Source organism: Bombina bombina, chromosome 3 (genome assembly GCF_027579735.1).
Source record: "Bombina bombina isolate aBomBom1 chromosome 3, aBomBom1.pri, whole genome shotgun sequence".
NCBI classification, from domain to species: Eukaryota; Metazoa; Chordata; class Amphibia; order Anura; family Bombinatoridae; genus Bombina; species Bombina bombina.
This window is the reverse complement of record NC_069501.1, coordinates 305,709,373-305,723,064: the sequence shown is the minus strand read 5'-3', so window position 1 is coordinate 305,723,064 and position 13,692 is coordinate 305,709,373. Positions and strand designations below refer to the sequence as shown.

The following is a 13,692-nucleotide window of genomic DNA, read 5'->3' as shown; positions in this document are numbered from 1 at the left end:
GGAGATTATGCCATCTATCTCTCCCCATGTGTCAGAACCTATAACTCCAGCTCAAGTGACGCCAAGTACATCTAGCGCGTATAATTCTTTTACCTTACAGGACATGGTGGCAGTTATGAATGCTACCCTCTCAGAGGTATTGTCCAAACTGCCAGGGTTACAAGGAAAGCGAGACAGCTCTGGGGCTAGAACTAATACAGAGCTTTCTGATGCTTTAATGCCTGTGTCCGATATACCCTCACAATACTCAGAAGCCGAGGCAGGTGAGCTTCTATCTGTGAGTGACATTTCAGACTCAGGGAAGGCGTTGCTTCAGTCTGATTCTGAAATGACAGCGCTTAAATTTAAGCTCGAACACCTCCGTTTATTGCTTAGGGAGGTTTTAGCGACTCTGGACGACTGTGAACCCAGTGCAGTTCCAGAGAAATTGTGTAAGATGGACAAATACTTTGCAGTGCCTGTTTACACTGATGTTTTTCCAGTCCCTAAGAGGTTTTCGGAAATTATTACTAAGGAATGGGATAGACCAGGTGTGCCGTTCTCTCCCCCTACTGCTTTCAAAAAGATGTTTCCCATAGATGCCGCCATACGGGACTCGTGGCAGACGGTCCCTAAGGTGGAGGGAGCAGTCTCTACCCTAGCTAAGCGTACAACTATCCCCGTCGAGGACAGTTGTGCTTTCCTAGATCCTATGGATAAAAAATTGGAGGGTCTCCTTAAGAAAATTTTTATACATCAAGGTTTTATTCTCCAGCCTCTTGCATGCATTGCCCCAGTTACTGCTGCAGCGCCATTTTGGTTTGAGTTTCTTGAGGAGGCTCTACAGGTGGAGACCCCGTTAGACGATATTTTAGACAGGATTAAGGTCTTAAGTTAGCTAATTCCTTTATTTCTGATGCCGTTTTTCATTTAACCAAGCTAACGGCTTCAGGTTTTGCCATTTTGGCGCGTAGGGCGCTATGGCTTAAGTCCTGGTCAGCAGACGTTACTTCAAAGTCTAAGCTTCTTAACATCCCTTTTAAAGGACAGACCCTATTCGGGCCTGGCCTAAAGGAGATCATCTCTGATATTACCGGAGGAAAAGGTCACGCCCTTCCTCAGGATAGGGCCAATAAATTAAGGGCCAAACAGAATAATTTTCATTCCTTTCGAAACTTCAAGAGCGGCGCAGCTTCAGTTTCCTCTAATGCAAAACCAGAGGGAAATTTCGCCCAGTCCAAACCAGTCTGGAGACCTAACCAGGCTTGGAACAAGGGGAAGCAGGCCAAGAAACCTGCGGCTGCCTCTAAGACAGCATTAAGGAGTAGCCCCCGATCCGGGACCGGATCTAGTCGGGGGCAGACTTTCTCTCTTCGCCCAGACTTGGGCAAGAGACGTCCAGGATCCCTGGGCACTAGAGATTGTTTCCCAGGGATATCTTCTGGAATTCAAAGGTTCATCTCCAAAGGGGAGATTTCATCTCTCACAACTATCTGTAAACCAGATAAAGAGAGAGGCATTCTTACGTTGCGTTTAAGATCTACTGGTTATGGGAGTGATCCACCCTGTTCCAAGAGAGGAACAGGGGCTGGGTTTCTATTCAAACCTGTTTAAAGTTCCCAAAAAAGAGGGAACTTTCAGACCTATCTTGGACCTCAAGATCCTAAACAAATTTCTCAGGGTCCCATCCTTCAAGATGGAGACAATCCGAACCATCCTCCCTATGATCCAGGAGGGTCAATATATGACTACCGTGGACTTAAAGGATGCTTATCTCCACATTCCGATTCACAGAGATCATCATCAGTTCCTCAGGTTCGCCTTCCTAGACAGGCATTACCAGTTTGTGGCTCTTCCCTTCAGGTTAGCCACGGAACCAAGAATCTTTATGAAGGTTCTAGGGTCCCTTCTGGCGGTTCTAAGGCCGCGGGGCATAGTGGTAGCCCCTTACCTAGACATTCTGATTCAGGCGTCGACTTTTCAAATCGCCAAGTCCCATACGGACATTGTTCTAGCCTTTCTGAGGTCTCACGGGTGGAAAGTGAACATAGAAAAGAGTTCTCTCTCTCCTCTCACAAGAGTTTCCTTCCTAGGAACTCTGATAGATTCAGTAGAAATGAAAATTTTTCTGACAGGATTTTTCTTCAGGATTTCAAAGCTTCTAACTTCCTGCCGTGCTCTTCATTCCACTTCTCGGCCGTCAGTGGCTTAGTGTATGGAAATGATCGGCCTAATGGTAGCGGCAATGGACATAGTTCCGTTTGCCCCCCTATATCTCAGACCACTGCAACTTTGCATGCTCAACCAGTGGAATGGGGACTACACAGATTTGTCTCCTCTGTTAAATCTGGATCAAGAGACCAGGGATTCTCTTCTCTGGTGGTTTTCTTGGGTCCATCTGTCCAGGGGAATGAGTTTCCGCAGGCCAGAGTGGACTATAGTGACGACAGATGCCAGCCTTCTGGGCTGGGGCACAGTCTGGAACTCCCTGAAGGCTCAGGGTTTGTGGACTCAGGAGGAAGCCCTCCTTCTGATAAACATTCTGGAACGAAGAGCGATATTCAATGCTCTTCAGGCTTGGCCTCAACTAGCTGCGGCCAAATTCATCAGATTTCAGTCGGACAATATCACGACTGTAGCCTATATCAACCATCAGGGGGGAACAAGGAGTCCCCTGGCAATGATGGAGGTTTCAAAGATAATTCTATGGGCAGAGGTTCACTCTTGCCATCTCTCAGCTATTCATATCCCAGGAGTAAAGAACTGGGAGGTGGATTTTCTAAGTCGGCAGACTTTTCATCCGGGGGAGTGGGAGCTCCATCCGGAGGTATTTGCCCAGCTGATTCAACTATGGGGCAAACCAGAACTGGATCTGATGGCGTCTCGTCAGAACGCCAAGCTTCCTTGTTATGGGTCCAGGTCAAGGGATCCCCAGGCAGCGCTGATAGATGCTCTAGCAGTGCCCTGGTCCTTCAGCCTGGCTTATGTGTTTCCACCGTTTCCTCTCCTCCCTCATCTGATTGCCAAGATCAAGCAGGATTGAGCTTTGGTAATTTTGATAGCGCCTGCGTGGCCATGCAGGACTTGGTATGCAGATCTGGTGGACATGTCATCCTCTCCACCATGGACTCTGCCATGAGGCAGGACCTTCTACTCCAAGGTCCATTCAAACATCCAAATCTAATTTCTCTGCGTCTGACTGCTTGGAGATTGAACACTTGATTTTAACAAAACGTGGTTTCTCTGAGTCGGTCATTGATACCTTGATTCAGGCTCGAAAGCCTGTCACCAGGAAAATCTATCATAAGATATGGTGTAAATATCTTCATTGGTGTGAATCCAAGGGTTACTCATGGAGTAAGGTCAGGATTCCTAGGATACTATCTTTTCTCCAAGAAGGATTGGAAAAGGGATTATTGGCTAGTTCCTTAAAGGGACAGATTTCTGCTCTGTCTATTCTTTTGCACAAGCGCCTGGCTGATGTTCTAGACGTTCAGGCGTTTTGTCAGGCTTTGGTTAGAATCAGGCCTGTGTTTAAACCTGTTGCTCCGCCATGGAGTTTAAATTTAGTTCTTAAAGTTCTTCAAGGGGTTCCGTTTGAACCATTGCATTCCATAGATATCAAGTTTTTATCTTGGAAAGTTCTATTTTTAGTAGCTATCTCTTCGGCTCGAAGAGTTTCAGAGTTATCTGCCTTGCAGTGTGATTCCCCTTATCTGATCTTCCATGCAGATAAGGTAGTTTTGCGTACCAAACCTCGGTTTCTCCCTAAGGTAGTATCTAATAGGAATATCAATCAAGAAATTGTTGTTCCGTCACTGTGTCCTAATCCTTCTTCAAAGAAGGAACGTCTGTTACACAATCTTGACGTGGTTCGTGTTTTAAAGTTTTATTTGCAAGCTACTAAGGATTTTCGTCAAACAGCTGCATTGTTTGTTGTCTACTCTGGAAAGAGGAGAGGCCAAAAGGTTTCGGCAACTTCTCTTTCTTTTTGGCTGAGAAGCATAATCCGTTTAGCTTATGAGACTGCTGGCCAGCAGCCTCCTCAAAGAATTACAGCTCATTCCACTAGAGCGGTAGCTTCCACATGGGCTTTTAAACATGAGGCCTCTGTTGAACAGATTTGTAAGGCGGTGACTTGGTCTTCGCTTCATACTTTTTTAAAATTCTACAAATTTTATACTTTTGCTTCCTCGGAGGCTTTTTTTGGGAGAAAGGTCTTACAGGCAGTGGTGCCTTCCGTTTAAGTGCCTGCCTTGTTCCTCCCTTCATCCGTGTCCTAAAGCTTTGGTATTGGTATCCCACAAGTAATGGATGAACCCGTGGACTGGATACACCTTACAAGAGAAAACAAAATTTATGCTTACCTGATAAATTTCTTTCTCTTGTGGTGTATCCAGTCCACGGCCCGCCCTGTCACTTTAAGGCAGGTGTTTTTATTTTTTAAACTACAGTCACCACTGCACCCTATAGTTTCTCATTTTTCTTACTTGTCTTTGGTCGAATGACTGGAGGTGGGGGTAAGGGGAGGAGCTATATAGACAGCTCTGTTGTGGGTGTCCTCTTGCAACTTCCTGTTGGGAAGGAGAATATCCCACAAGTAATGGATGAACCCGTGGACTGGATACACCACAAGAGAAAGAAATTTATCAGGTAAGCATAAATTTTGTTATAAAACAAAAGGATAACACTTGTGCTTAAGATCCACTGCTTCCAAAGTTCTCAGATAGGATACTTCCAATCTCAGTAACTTAAAATGCTTTCTACATACAAATGTCCTAGACAAATTTGTGCAGCCTAAATTGAGACAATGTACCCTAAATTGAGACAATGTACCTTTTCCACTGTTGCAAAGATAATATAAATCCAGAGGAAAAAACAATTAGCACACAATAAAATATCTCTATGGAAAAGTCATATATTTATTTTAAGCTTTAGGCATAGAGACAAAAGCATTCAGTTTTTTGCTCCGCTGTGATAATACTGTGACACGGTGAAGAGTGATGACCAAGATCTACTTTATACTGTGATCAAGATGTGGGAAGTGATAAATGAAATTCCATATGCTTACCAAACTTAACCTCAATCCTATGAGGTAAGTGTATCGTTCAGTCGGGGCTTAGTATCACCACGGATCTCTCCCTTCTGTCAGATCGTTGCTGCTTCTTATAAGGTGGTGTAAAGCGAATCCCTTGTGTCAGGTTAATTTCATCCCAAACAGTGTATGCTTTAAAGTTGTGCTGGATGGATCCTAACATGCAGGACGTAATGTCCCTTTAAAGCAGGAGAGAAGAAATGATCACACCAGGATTCAAGTTGTGCTGGATGGATCCCATTGTGCAGGATGTGTAATGACCTAGTCTCTTATTTCTGTCAGCTATACAGTCAGATATACACCAAGGTCTCAGTTCCTCCCTCTCTGGAGTAACCTGCACAATGAGCATATGAATAGGTTTGATTTGTAATATTTATAAGAATTGAAGTGTCCATGTGGCCAAATGACCTATCAGGATTCTTATGTTGGTTCAACAGATATTGCATTGTTATATCTCCATAGATGGTTAATTGACACTAGTTTATATGTGAAATCATTTCCGATATCAGTAATGGGATTCTAAGCTCAACAAAATTGCATCACACAAAATATTAATAAAATATTAATAAAAAATAATAAATTATCCTTTTCTTCCTTATTATTTTTTATACTTAGTTAAGAAATCCGAGCAACAGATAAAAAACAAAAAAAACAAACAAACAAACACTGGTATCATGATCATATACTGTATATTCTGCCACACTTGATGTATATTAATACATTAATATATGGTATATTAAACAAATATATCGCAATGGCATTAAATATTTATCAATTATAACCGATTATCTATTTTCTTACTAGGCTGAGATTTAGAGGAACTCAGCATGGTGATAAAGGGGAGGGCAGGAAATTGTAGGATCATTGGGAGCACAATAACAGGAACATTTTGAGGACAGAAGGAGGACAAAATATAAAGCAATGATCAGATAAAGAAGTCTGTAAACTGACACTTTCATCCTGAGACATATTTTATGTCCTGCTGTGTCAACACTGTTTTACACCTAGATTACGAGATTTGCGTTGTGGCTTTTAACGCTGAAAAAATGGCAATTCCAGCGTAATGGCCAGTAACGCATATTATGAGTCATGTCTGTATAGCTATACTTGAAAAGTAGCAGGCGGGTAACAGCAAATTCAATATAATTTAATTGTATAAGACATAAGCTATACTGCAAGCATTTTAGCCTGTAACGCAACGTCAATCCCGCACTAAAAAAAAATGACGTTTTTGCATGGGATTTTCCTAGCGCCGGTATTACAGGTTATGCGGTGAGGCTAAAATGCTTGCGTTACAGCCTATACCGACACAATCCATACCGCCATCTGAGAGCAGTAGTTATGAGTTTTGTGTCATAAAAATATTTCACAAAACTCATAACTAAACTGTTACAAAGTAACACCCATAAACTACACATCTTGTCTGGAAACAAAGAAAGACACTTGCAGGCATGTGGTAATGCGGTATGACTTATGTTTAAGCTTAAAGGGACAGTACACTGTAAAAATGTTTTTATATGAATGTATTTTCAATTACTTGTTATACCAGCTGCAGAGTATAAAATTTATGAGAAATTGCATTTTCGGGTTTATTTGTGTATCTGAAGTAGCTGGTTTTGTGCTTTTAAACCACAGCCTATTACAATGGGTTGAGCTTCAGGTAATATCAGATCTCATTATGTTATCACTTTTATGTACACAGACTTACTTCCTTATCTTATATTTGTCTAGAAAACTAAAGCTCAGTACTTAGAGAGAACAATGGAAAATTATAATTTTATTACTTAACTATCATGCCCCCCACTGAGAGTGTAATCTCTTCTGCTGGCTGTGTTTACTGTGTTTTTTGGCTTGTCAATAGAATATACTCCAGTATAGAAACTTTCAGTATAGGTTGGGATACCACATGCTAAATCAGCTATTTCAAATGCCAAAATAGGGGTAAAGGAGCAACTTGTAAACAATTTAAAACACTCCAGCAGGTAAAATGAATTATTGGGAACAATTTAAAGGGGAGAAATTTCTTTGGGTGAACTGTCCCTTTAAGTCATATAGTAAAATACTCAGATTATGGTGAATGTACCAAAATGTATATGGATTTGCTGCATTGGTAAATTTTAAAATGTGTTCCAAAACCTCAAAATAACAAAATTGTTTCTTTTATTTCAGACCTGTGAGAAACCAGTGAGTTGTCCCATAAATTATATCATATTTGTGTTTTTATGCATTCAAAATAACATTATCAAGAGATATACTGAGTGTGGGATATATTTATATTAAAAGGGAATGAGAATCAAATAAATATATCTGTATAATTAATTACTACAGAATTATAATTGAATGCATATAATATACTAAATATGAGGTGAAGTGAATATATAACTGTATTTATATTAAAATGGAATAATAATCAAATGTAAATATAGCTATATGATTAATTGCATCAGACTGCTACTCACAGGGTATGTATATGCTATAAGATGATAACTGGAAAGGTGACGATATTATATCAGAATATGAACTAAAATATTAATTAATATCATAGTGAAAGTATTAAATTATAAAAATCATTTTCAATACCCTAATAGAAATAGAAACACAACCTTTAAAATATTTTAAGGAGGAAATTATAGTGAGACATGCACTAAGGAGATGTATGTTATATATATATATATATATATATATATATATATATATATATATATATATATACACATATATAGATACTAAAGATTTACTATTATGCACAGGTATAATATTTAAATGTATAGGAATACATACTAAATCAGTATACTCTTGCTTGGTCTCAAAAATATGCATTAGATGGGCCATATACTGAACAAATAGTTTATTAAAGATAGGAAATTATAGAGGTATTAAATGTACATTTCTATAAAAATATAGATATCTTATTTATTATAATAGTTAAGATTTTGCCAAGAAAGGTACATTCTGTTGTCTGTTGCCCTCCGGTGTCTGATGTGGGGATTGCGTCCAGAGAGATTCAATTTAAGGAAATTGAATGACATTTCCCAATAACCAATGATAGACAAGCTCTGAATAAGAGCATACCCAAATTTCACCAGTGATTAGAAAAGAGGTGGGTTTTATCGCAGAGATAAAAACCTTGGCACCGGAAGTATAAAGGGGCTAAATGCTGGTGAATCCTGCTTAACTTGACTTACTGACTTAAACTGCTTCCTTGGAAATACACAGAGTTTTGTAAGACAAAATTGGGCCTAACATTTACTTCCAGACTTGTGCATCCTCTTATATGACGGTGAAATTAATTTATCTGGAAAAGCTGAATTCTCATACTGGTTTGTTGGTAATGTATTAATAGTTATTTTATATTTTTAATAGACTTTAGCAAAGAAAATCTTTATAGCATAGTATAGGTGGAGCTGTGAGTTAAAAGGTACCTTATTCTTATATTTAATATTGATTAGACTAGGGTAGTAAGTGAACTGGTGTTTAATATTATTATTAAGAAAGGTTTTATATATTTTTATGTCATAAGTTAATTGCAGTTATTGTGATATATTTTAGAATTTGTTTTATTGTGGCTAAATAAGAAGTTGTTCCGTGCTAGATTAATTGGCATATGTTGAATTGATAGTATTGTGTAACAATCTCTGGGTCTAAGTGAAGTATATTAGATTATATTGGGTTGAAAATAGCTTAATTATATTTCCCTGGGAATTCCATTAGATTTATTGAGATTTGATAAGATTTGTGTTGAAAGATTTGGTTATATTGTTAACTAAGCATTGTCAAGTTCATAATCCATATTTTGGCAATAGACTGGTGTTGCTTGCTAATTACAAATTGTTCTGGTATAATTCAGGTGTGATTTTAATAAGCAATTCATTTTTAAGGTTAATTTATAGAAATATTTCTTTTATATCTTGCTTGGTATTGAAAATTGTAACAACATAGACATATATAATTGATTCATAATCGATTTTCTACATAAATATATTTGATGTGTATATAAAGGTAACTGATCAGAACTAAGGATTAAATGTTAAATATTATTTAGAAATATACCCACATCGTTTGGAGGTTACTGCTGAAATATAATAAATAATAGTGTAACCTAGGATATAAATAACATAACTGGAGTACACCGCTGAGATAATATTTATGGTGATATTCTATTACTAAAAGAACTAACAGTCCTTAAGAGGTTAAAAAGCAGGGGAATTATATGTATATTGACAGTAAATCCTTTTTCTACAGCTTAATTGTTTTAATTATGTCCACTCTCTCTGTTACTTTCAAGTGATGATTCCTCAAATAGAAAAGGGAAAAATCCAAAGGCTTTATCAGAATCAGAGCCTTTGGGTATTGATTAAATGCTCTTAAATTCTGAGCTGGTTAATATATCTGGAATATGTGAGTACCAATTATTTCCTTAGTATTACACTATAGGAGTTTTTTCTTTTTCTCCTTTTCTATTTGAGAAAACTTAATTTAATTTCAAAGTAGCATACAGAGTGCAGACATAATTAAAACAACTAAGCTGTGGGGGAAAAATAGATTACCAGTATAATATATATTATCTGCCTTTTAATCACATTTTTACTTTTGTAACTATTTATCATTTTTCTGTGTATTAAATTTTAAAACAAACATGTAATAGTATTAAAAATACAGGCGTACCTCAGAGATATTGCGGGTTTGGTTCCAGACCACAGCAATAAAGCGAATATAGCAATAAAGTGAGTCACACTACTTTTTTTTGTTTCCCAGTGCATATAAAAGTTTTATTTACACTTTACTGTCTTCTATTAAAGGGTCTACAAATAATGTTGCAAAGCACTGCTGCAATAAAGTACTAAAGACAAGTGCATACTCCGGTGCTCTTATGAGCCTACCTAGCTTTACTCTTCAATAAAAGATACCAAAAGAACAAAGCAAATTTGATGACAGAAGTTAAATTGGAAAGTTGTTTAAAATTGCATGCTCTATCTGAATCATAAACATTTAATTTTGACTTTACTGTCTCTTTAAGTATGCAATAGCATTATGTCTAAAGAAAAACTGCACCATCAACTGGGCACCTATATTTTGTATAAAGAGCAAATGCAATTTAGGGCTAGATTACAAGTGGAGCGCTAATTTAATGTGTGCCCCTAAACTGTGTTTTTTTTATTTTGGGATAATAGAATAGGCATAACTTTTTGTTTTTTTTCATTTGTTGTTTTTTTTTTTTCAAAGTTAAAGTATATATTTTTAATAGTATTTATTTTAATAGTAATGATAGGGTTTTTCTATTTAAAAGGTAAGATTAGGGTTTTTTTTTTACTATCACAGGTAAGCTTTTAATTTTTTTAAAGGTAGTTAGTTTTTTTTTTGGTAAATGTTAGTCTTTAGTGCTTTACTTTGTGGTGGGGCTGGCAGTTTAGGAGTTAATAGTGTACATACAGTAGGTAGTTTGCAATGTGGGAGTTTAGGGGTTAATAGTGTAGTGGGGACTTTGCTGTGGGCTATGTGGTGGATTAGGGATTATTAGAGTAGGGGTCTTATGGTGATTCGGGTTGGCGAGCGTGTAGGGTGTTAGTTTATTTTGTACTTTTTTTGCACTGTTGACTTCTTTTTGGGGAGTAGGTTATCGTGCAAGCGATAGTGTAAGTTCAGCTTTTTGCGCAAGTTGGGTTAGCGCTGGAGCGATACGTTTTTACTTATAACTCGTAATACCAGTGCAACCCGGCTTGTGCAAAATCTAGCCCTTAATGGCTTGTGGTTTCAAAGAACAAAGCCATCTTTTTCATTTACAAAAATAAAGATAAATAAGCAATTTCTCATACATTTTATACTCTGCAGCTGGTATAACAAGTCATTGGAAACACATTAATGGAAAAAAACTATTTTACGGTACACTGTCCCTTTAATCTCATGTTTGCTGTCCACCATTGTTGTTTGTTATTATTAAATATACAAGTAACTACGTTTGTGTCCTTTCATTCCAGGAATGCGTTGATGTAGGTTGGTGGGAAGGAGAACTTAATGGTAGAAGAGGAGTATTTCCAGATAATTTTGTTAAAATTCTTACTCCTGATTTCGAAAAAGAGGCAAATGTAAGTACCAGGTCACTTTACCTATGTGACATTAGTTTGTTGTCATTTTGTTATATGTAACATAATAACTACAGAAGTAGAGTCATTTGTTTGTAATAACATGCACATTCTTTCAGTATTGTAATATATTTATACAGTATGTATATAATGTAATTTGATACATTATTTTACAATAAATAAATCAAGATGAGAACATTACTTGATTATATATAGTTTTATTCTTGAAAGCACCTGCTACAATATTTGTATTATCATCTTATTTGGTAAATTGGCATCGGCACACTCCTGCAGTTTAAAGATTAGAGTAATACAATTGGTGACATTTTGAGCTTGTTGTGTGGGTGTTCTGCTGTGGAGCAGAGTGGGTGGAGCTTTGGAAATTATTGGTAATTTCACCTATAACCTTCTTATCTGATTATTCTGATACAAAATGACCCTGGAAATGCTTTTCAGATGCTGCCAACTACGCATTACATCTTAGGACATTCGTAAAATGTTATGTTTTAAAATCTGATTTTTTAATCACATTGGATATTGCATTTTCAGCCAAATAAAATAAAACCTTGACAGTTACACCATGCCTGGTGAAGGGGCCTAGATTGGGTTGCCACCTGTCCCTTAAAATACAGAACACTTATAAGTTATACATGCTGCAGGGTGTGCAGGGAGGAATATGAATAGTGCTGTCCAGAAACACAATACATGTTCCTCCCTGCTCACCCTGCAGCTTGTGTAACTCATAAGTGTCCAGAAAAACATGGCTGAGGTGGTAACCCTAGGCCTAGAGGACTTGAAAGCTTCCACAGACCTTTTGTTCTTAAACAAATAAGGACAATATTGTAGTCCTCTTGCAACTATATGTTACTAGCCCAGCACATACGGTATTTACTAAACAGCTGTGACTTGCAACCAATCAAAATGCTTCTGCAAAATATTAGCTAAATCCTTCATAGCAACTGGTTGCAGGTAACTGGCCCTTCCATCACTTTTTACAAGGAAGAGCAGAAGACTTTTTGATGTGGCATTACAATCTAAACACATTTTACTTGCCCACTGTGCCCACTCATATTCCATTTTATTGCACCTATTTGCTCAGTGTAAAAAAAACAGCCGCAGGACAAGTCTGAGCCTAGATCACTGTTTCTATCTAATATACAGTTTTAAAAACTCTGGTTCTGAGTTGTGTAGAGGGGTGGGGGCTGTGCAGTTACAACTAATTTATTGTGATGGGCAGCTGTGGTTACATTTTGTTGTTCTGGTTAGGGTGCATTGCAGTTAGGGCTACTGGGCATTAACCCTGGTACCTATATGATATAGGTCAGAAGATGCTCACAGGAATGACCATTTTGAGTGGCTATTAGGAATCCCTTTGTTTGGCAACACGCAGGTAGTGTGGTGCCAATAAATAATAGCAATACGATTATGATCCTGTCAAAAAGATGGGGCAAGAGAAAAACAGCTGCTGTATATTTTTTCCTATGCAGCCTTCATTTCTGCAATGACTGAGCTATTGCCCTAAAGGTGTTGAACTACTTTATATATGGGTAACCTGATACTACCCTGTAAAACTAACAAAAAGGCTAAATTATAATTCTTATTAGATCTGAACTGTGGATGTCACAAGTAAAATAAATGTTTAAGAAATACTTAAGAAGCATTTTGTCTGTATGTTGCTATGTAATGTACAGTGCTATTTACCTCAGATGTATATCCTTGGAAAGCATCAGAAGCACTTTAGTGCAGTGAGAGTCCACTTGTGTTTGTAGAAGTAATTGTCAGAGCTGTCAGAGTAATTCCACATGAATGAACCAGAGATGCTTCTAGTAAATGGGGTGCTAAAGGCAAGACATTTAGTAAACTCAGAATGCTTGAATAATAGAAAAAATCCACAGACAGAAAACATGGTGCTTTTAGCAACCCCAGCTAAAATAACATCACATAAAAAATGTCATAATCAGAACATAATACTTATTAGTGATTTATAGCAGTGTTTTTCAACCAGTGTGCCGTGAGAGATCCTCAGGTGTGCCACGGCAGACTGACAACAGTGTGACATATTTTTTAAACTTTGCTTGTTTTTTACTCCCAGTGCAGGGGTAGTTTGTAGGCGGCATGGCATAACAGCACAATACATACAGTATGTGTGTGTTTGTGTGTATGTGTATATATATGCTGTATTAGACTACAATGTGTGATTTTTTTTAAATTTTGGGATGGTGGTGTGCCACAGGATTTTGTAATGTAAAAAAGTGTGCCACGGCAAAAAAAAGGTTAAAAATCACTGATTTATAGAACATAAAGACAATCCATCCTTCTGTAACTACTAAATAAACTGAAGCCATACTACCCATAATGCTGTAGTACTAAAGCCATATTATATAGTTACTGGCATAACATGAGTTTATTTATTTTACTCTTCAAATTGTTATTGATTATTATAATCTATCATTTATTTGTAAAGTGCTGCTAAATTCAATGTCTGTGTACATTAAAAGCAGATGCATAAAACCGTCTGAACAAAACAATTACACAAGA

The 13,692-nt window shown here is 37.4% G+C and overlaps 1 protein-coding gene and 1 long non-coding RNA gene across 6 annotated transcripts in view; one reads left to right on the top strand and one right to left on the bottom strand.

Moving 5' to 3' along the window:
* SH3KBP1 (SH3 domain containing kinase binding protein 1) overlaps positions 1-13,692 on the top strand; it is a 950,191-nt gene that overhangs the window by 797,581 nt on the left and 138,918 nt on the right. For all 3 annotated transcript variants that reach the window (XM_053706396.1, XM_053706397.1, XM_053706398.1), the window contains one exon: positions 11,050-11,157. In XM_053706396.1, coding sequence (XP_053562371.1) covers positions 11,050-11,157 — 108 coding nt within the window. The remainder of the gene's footprint in view (positions 1-11,049; positions 11,158-13,692) is intronic.
* Positions 1-13,692, bottom strand: part of LOC128653231 (uncharacterized) — a 155,770-nt gene that overhangs the window by 59,268 nt on the left and 82,810 nt on the right. For all 3 annotated transcript variants that reach the window (XR_008401341.1, XR_008401342.1, XR_008401340.1), the window contains exons 3-4: positions 12,856-12,992; positions 5,051-5,408 (exon numbers count right to left, since the gene is read on the bottom strand). This is a non-coding gene — a long non-coding RNA (uncharacterized LOC128653231). The remainder of the gene's footprint in view (positions 1-5,050; positions 5,409-12,855; positions 12,993-13,692) is intronic.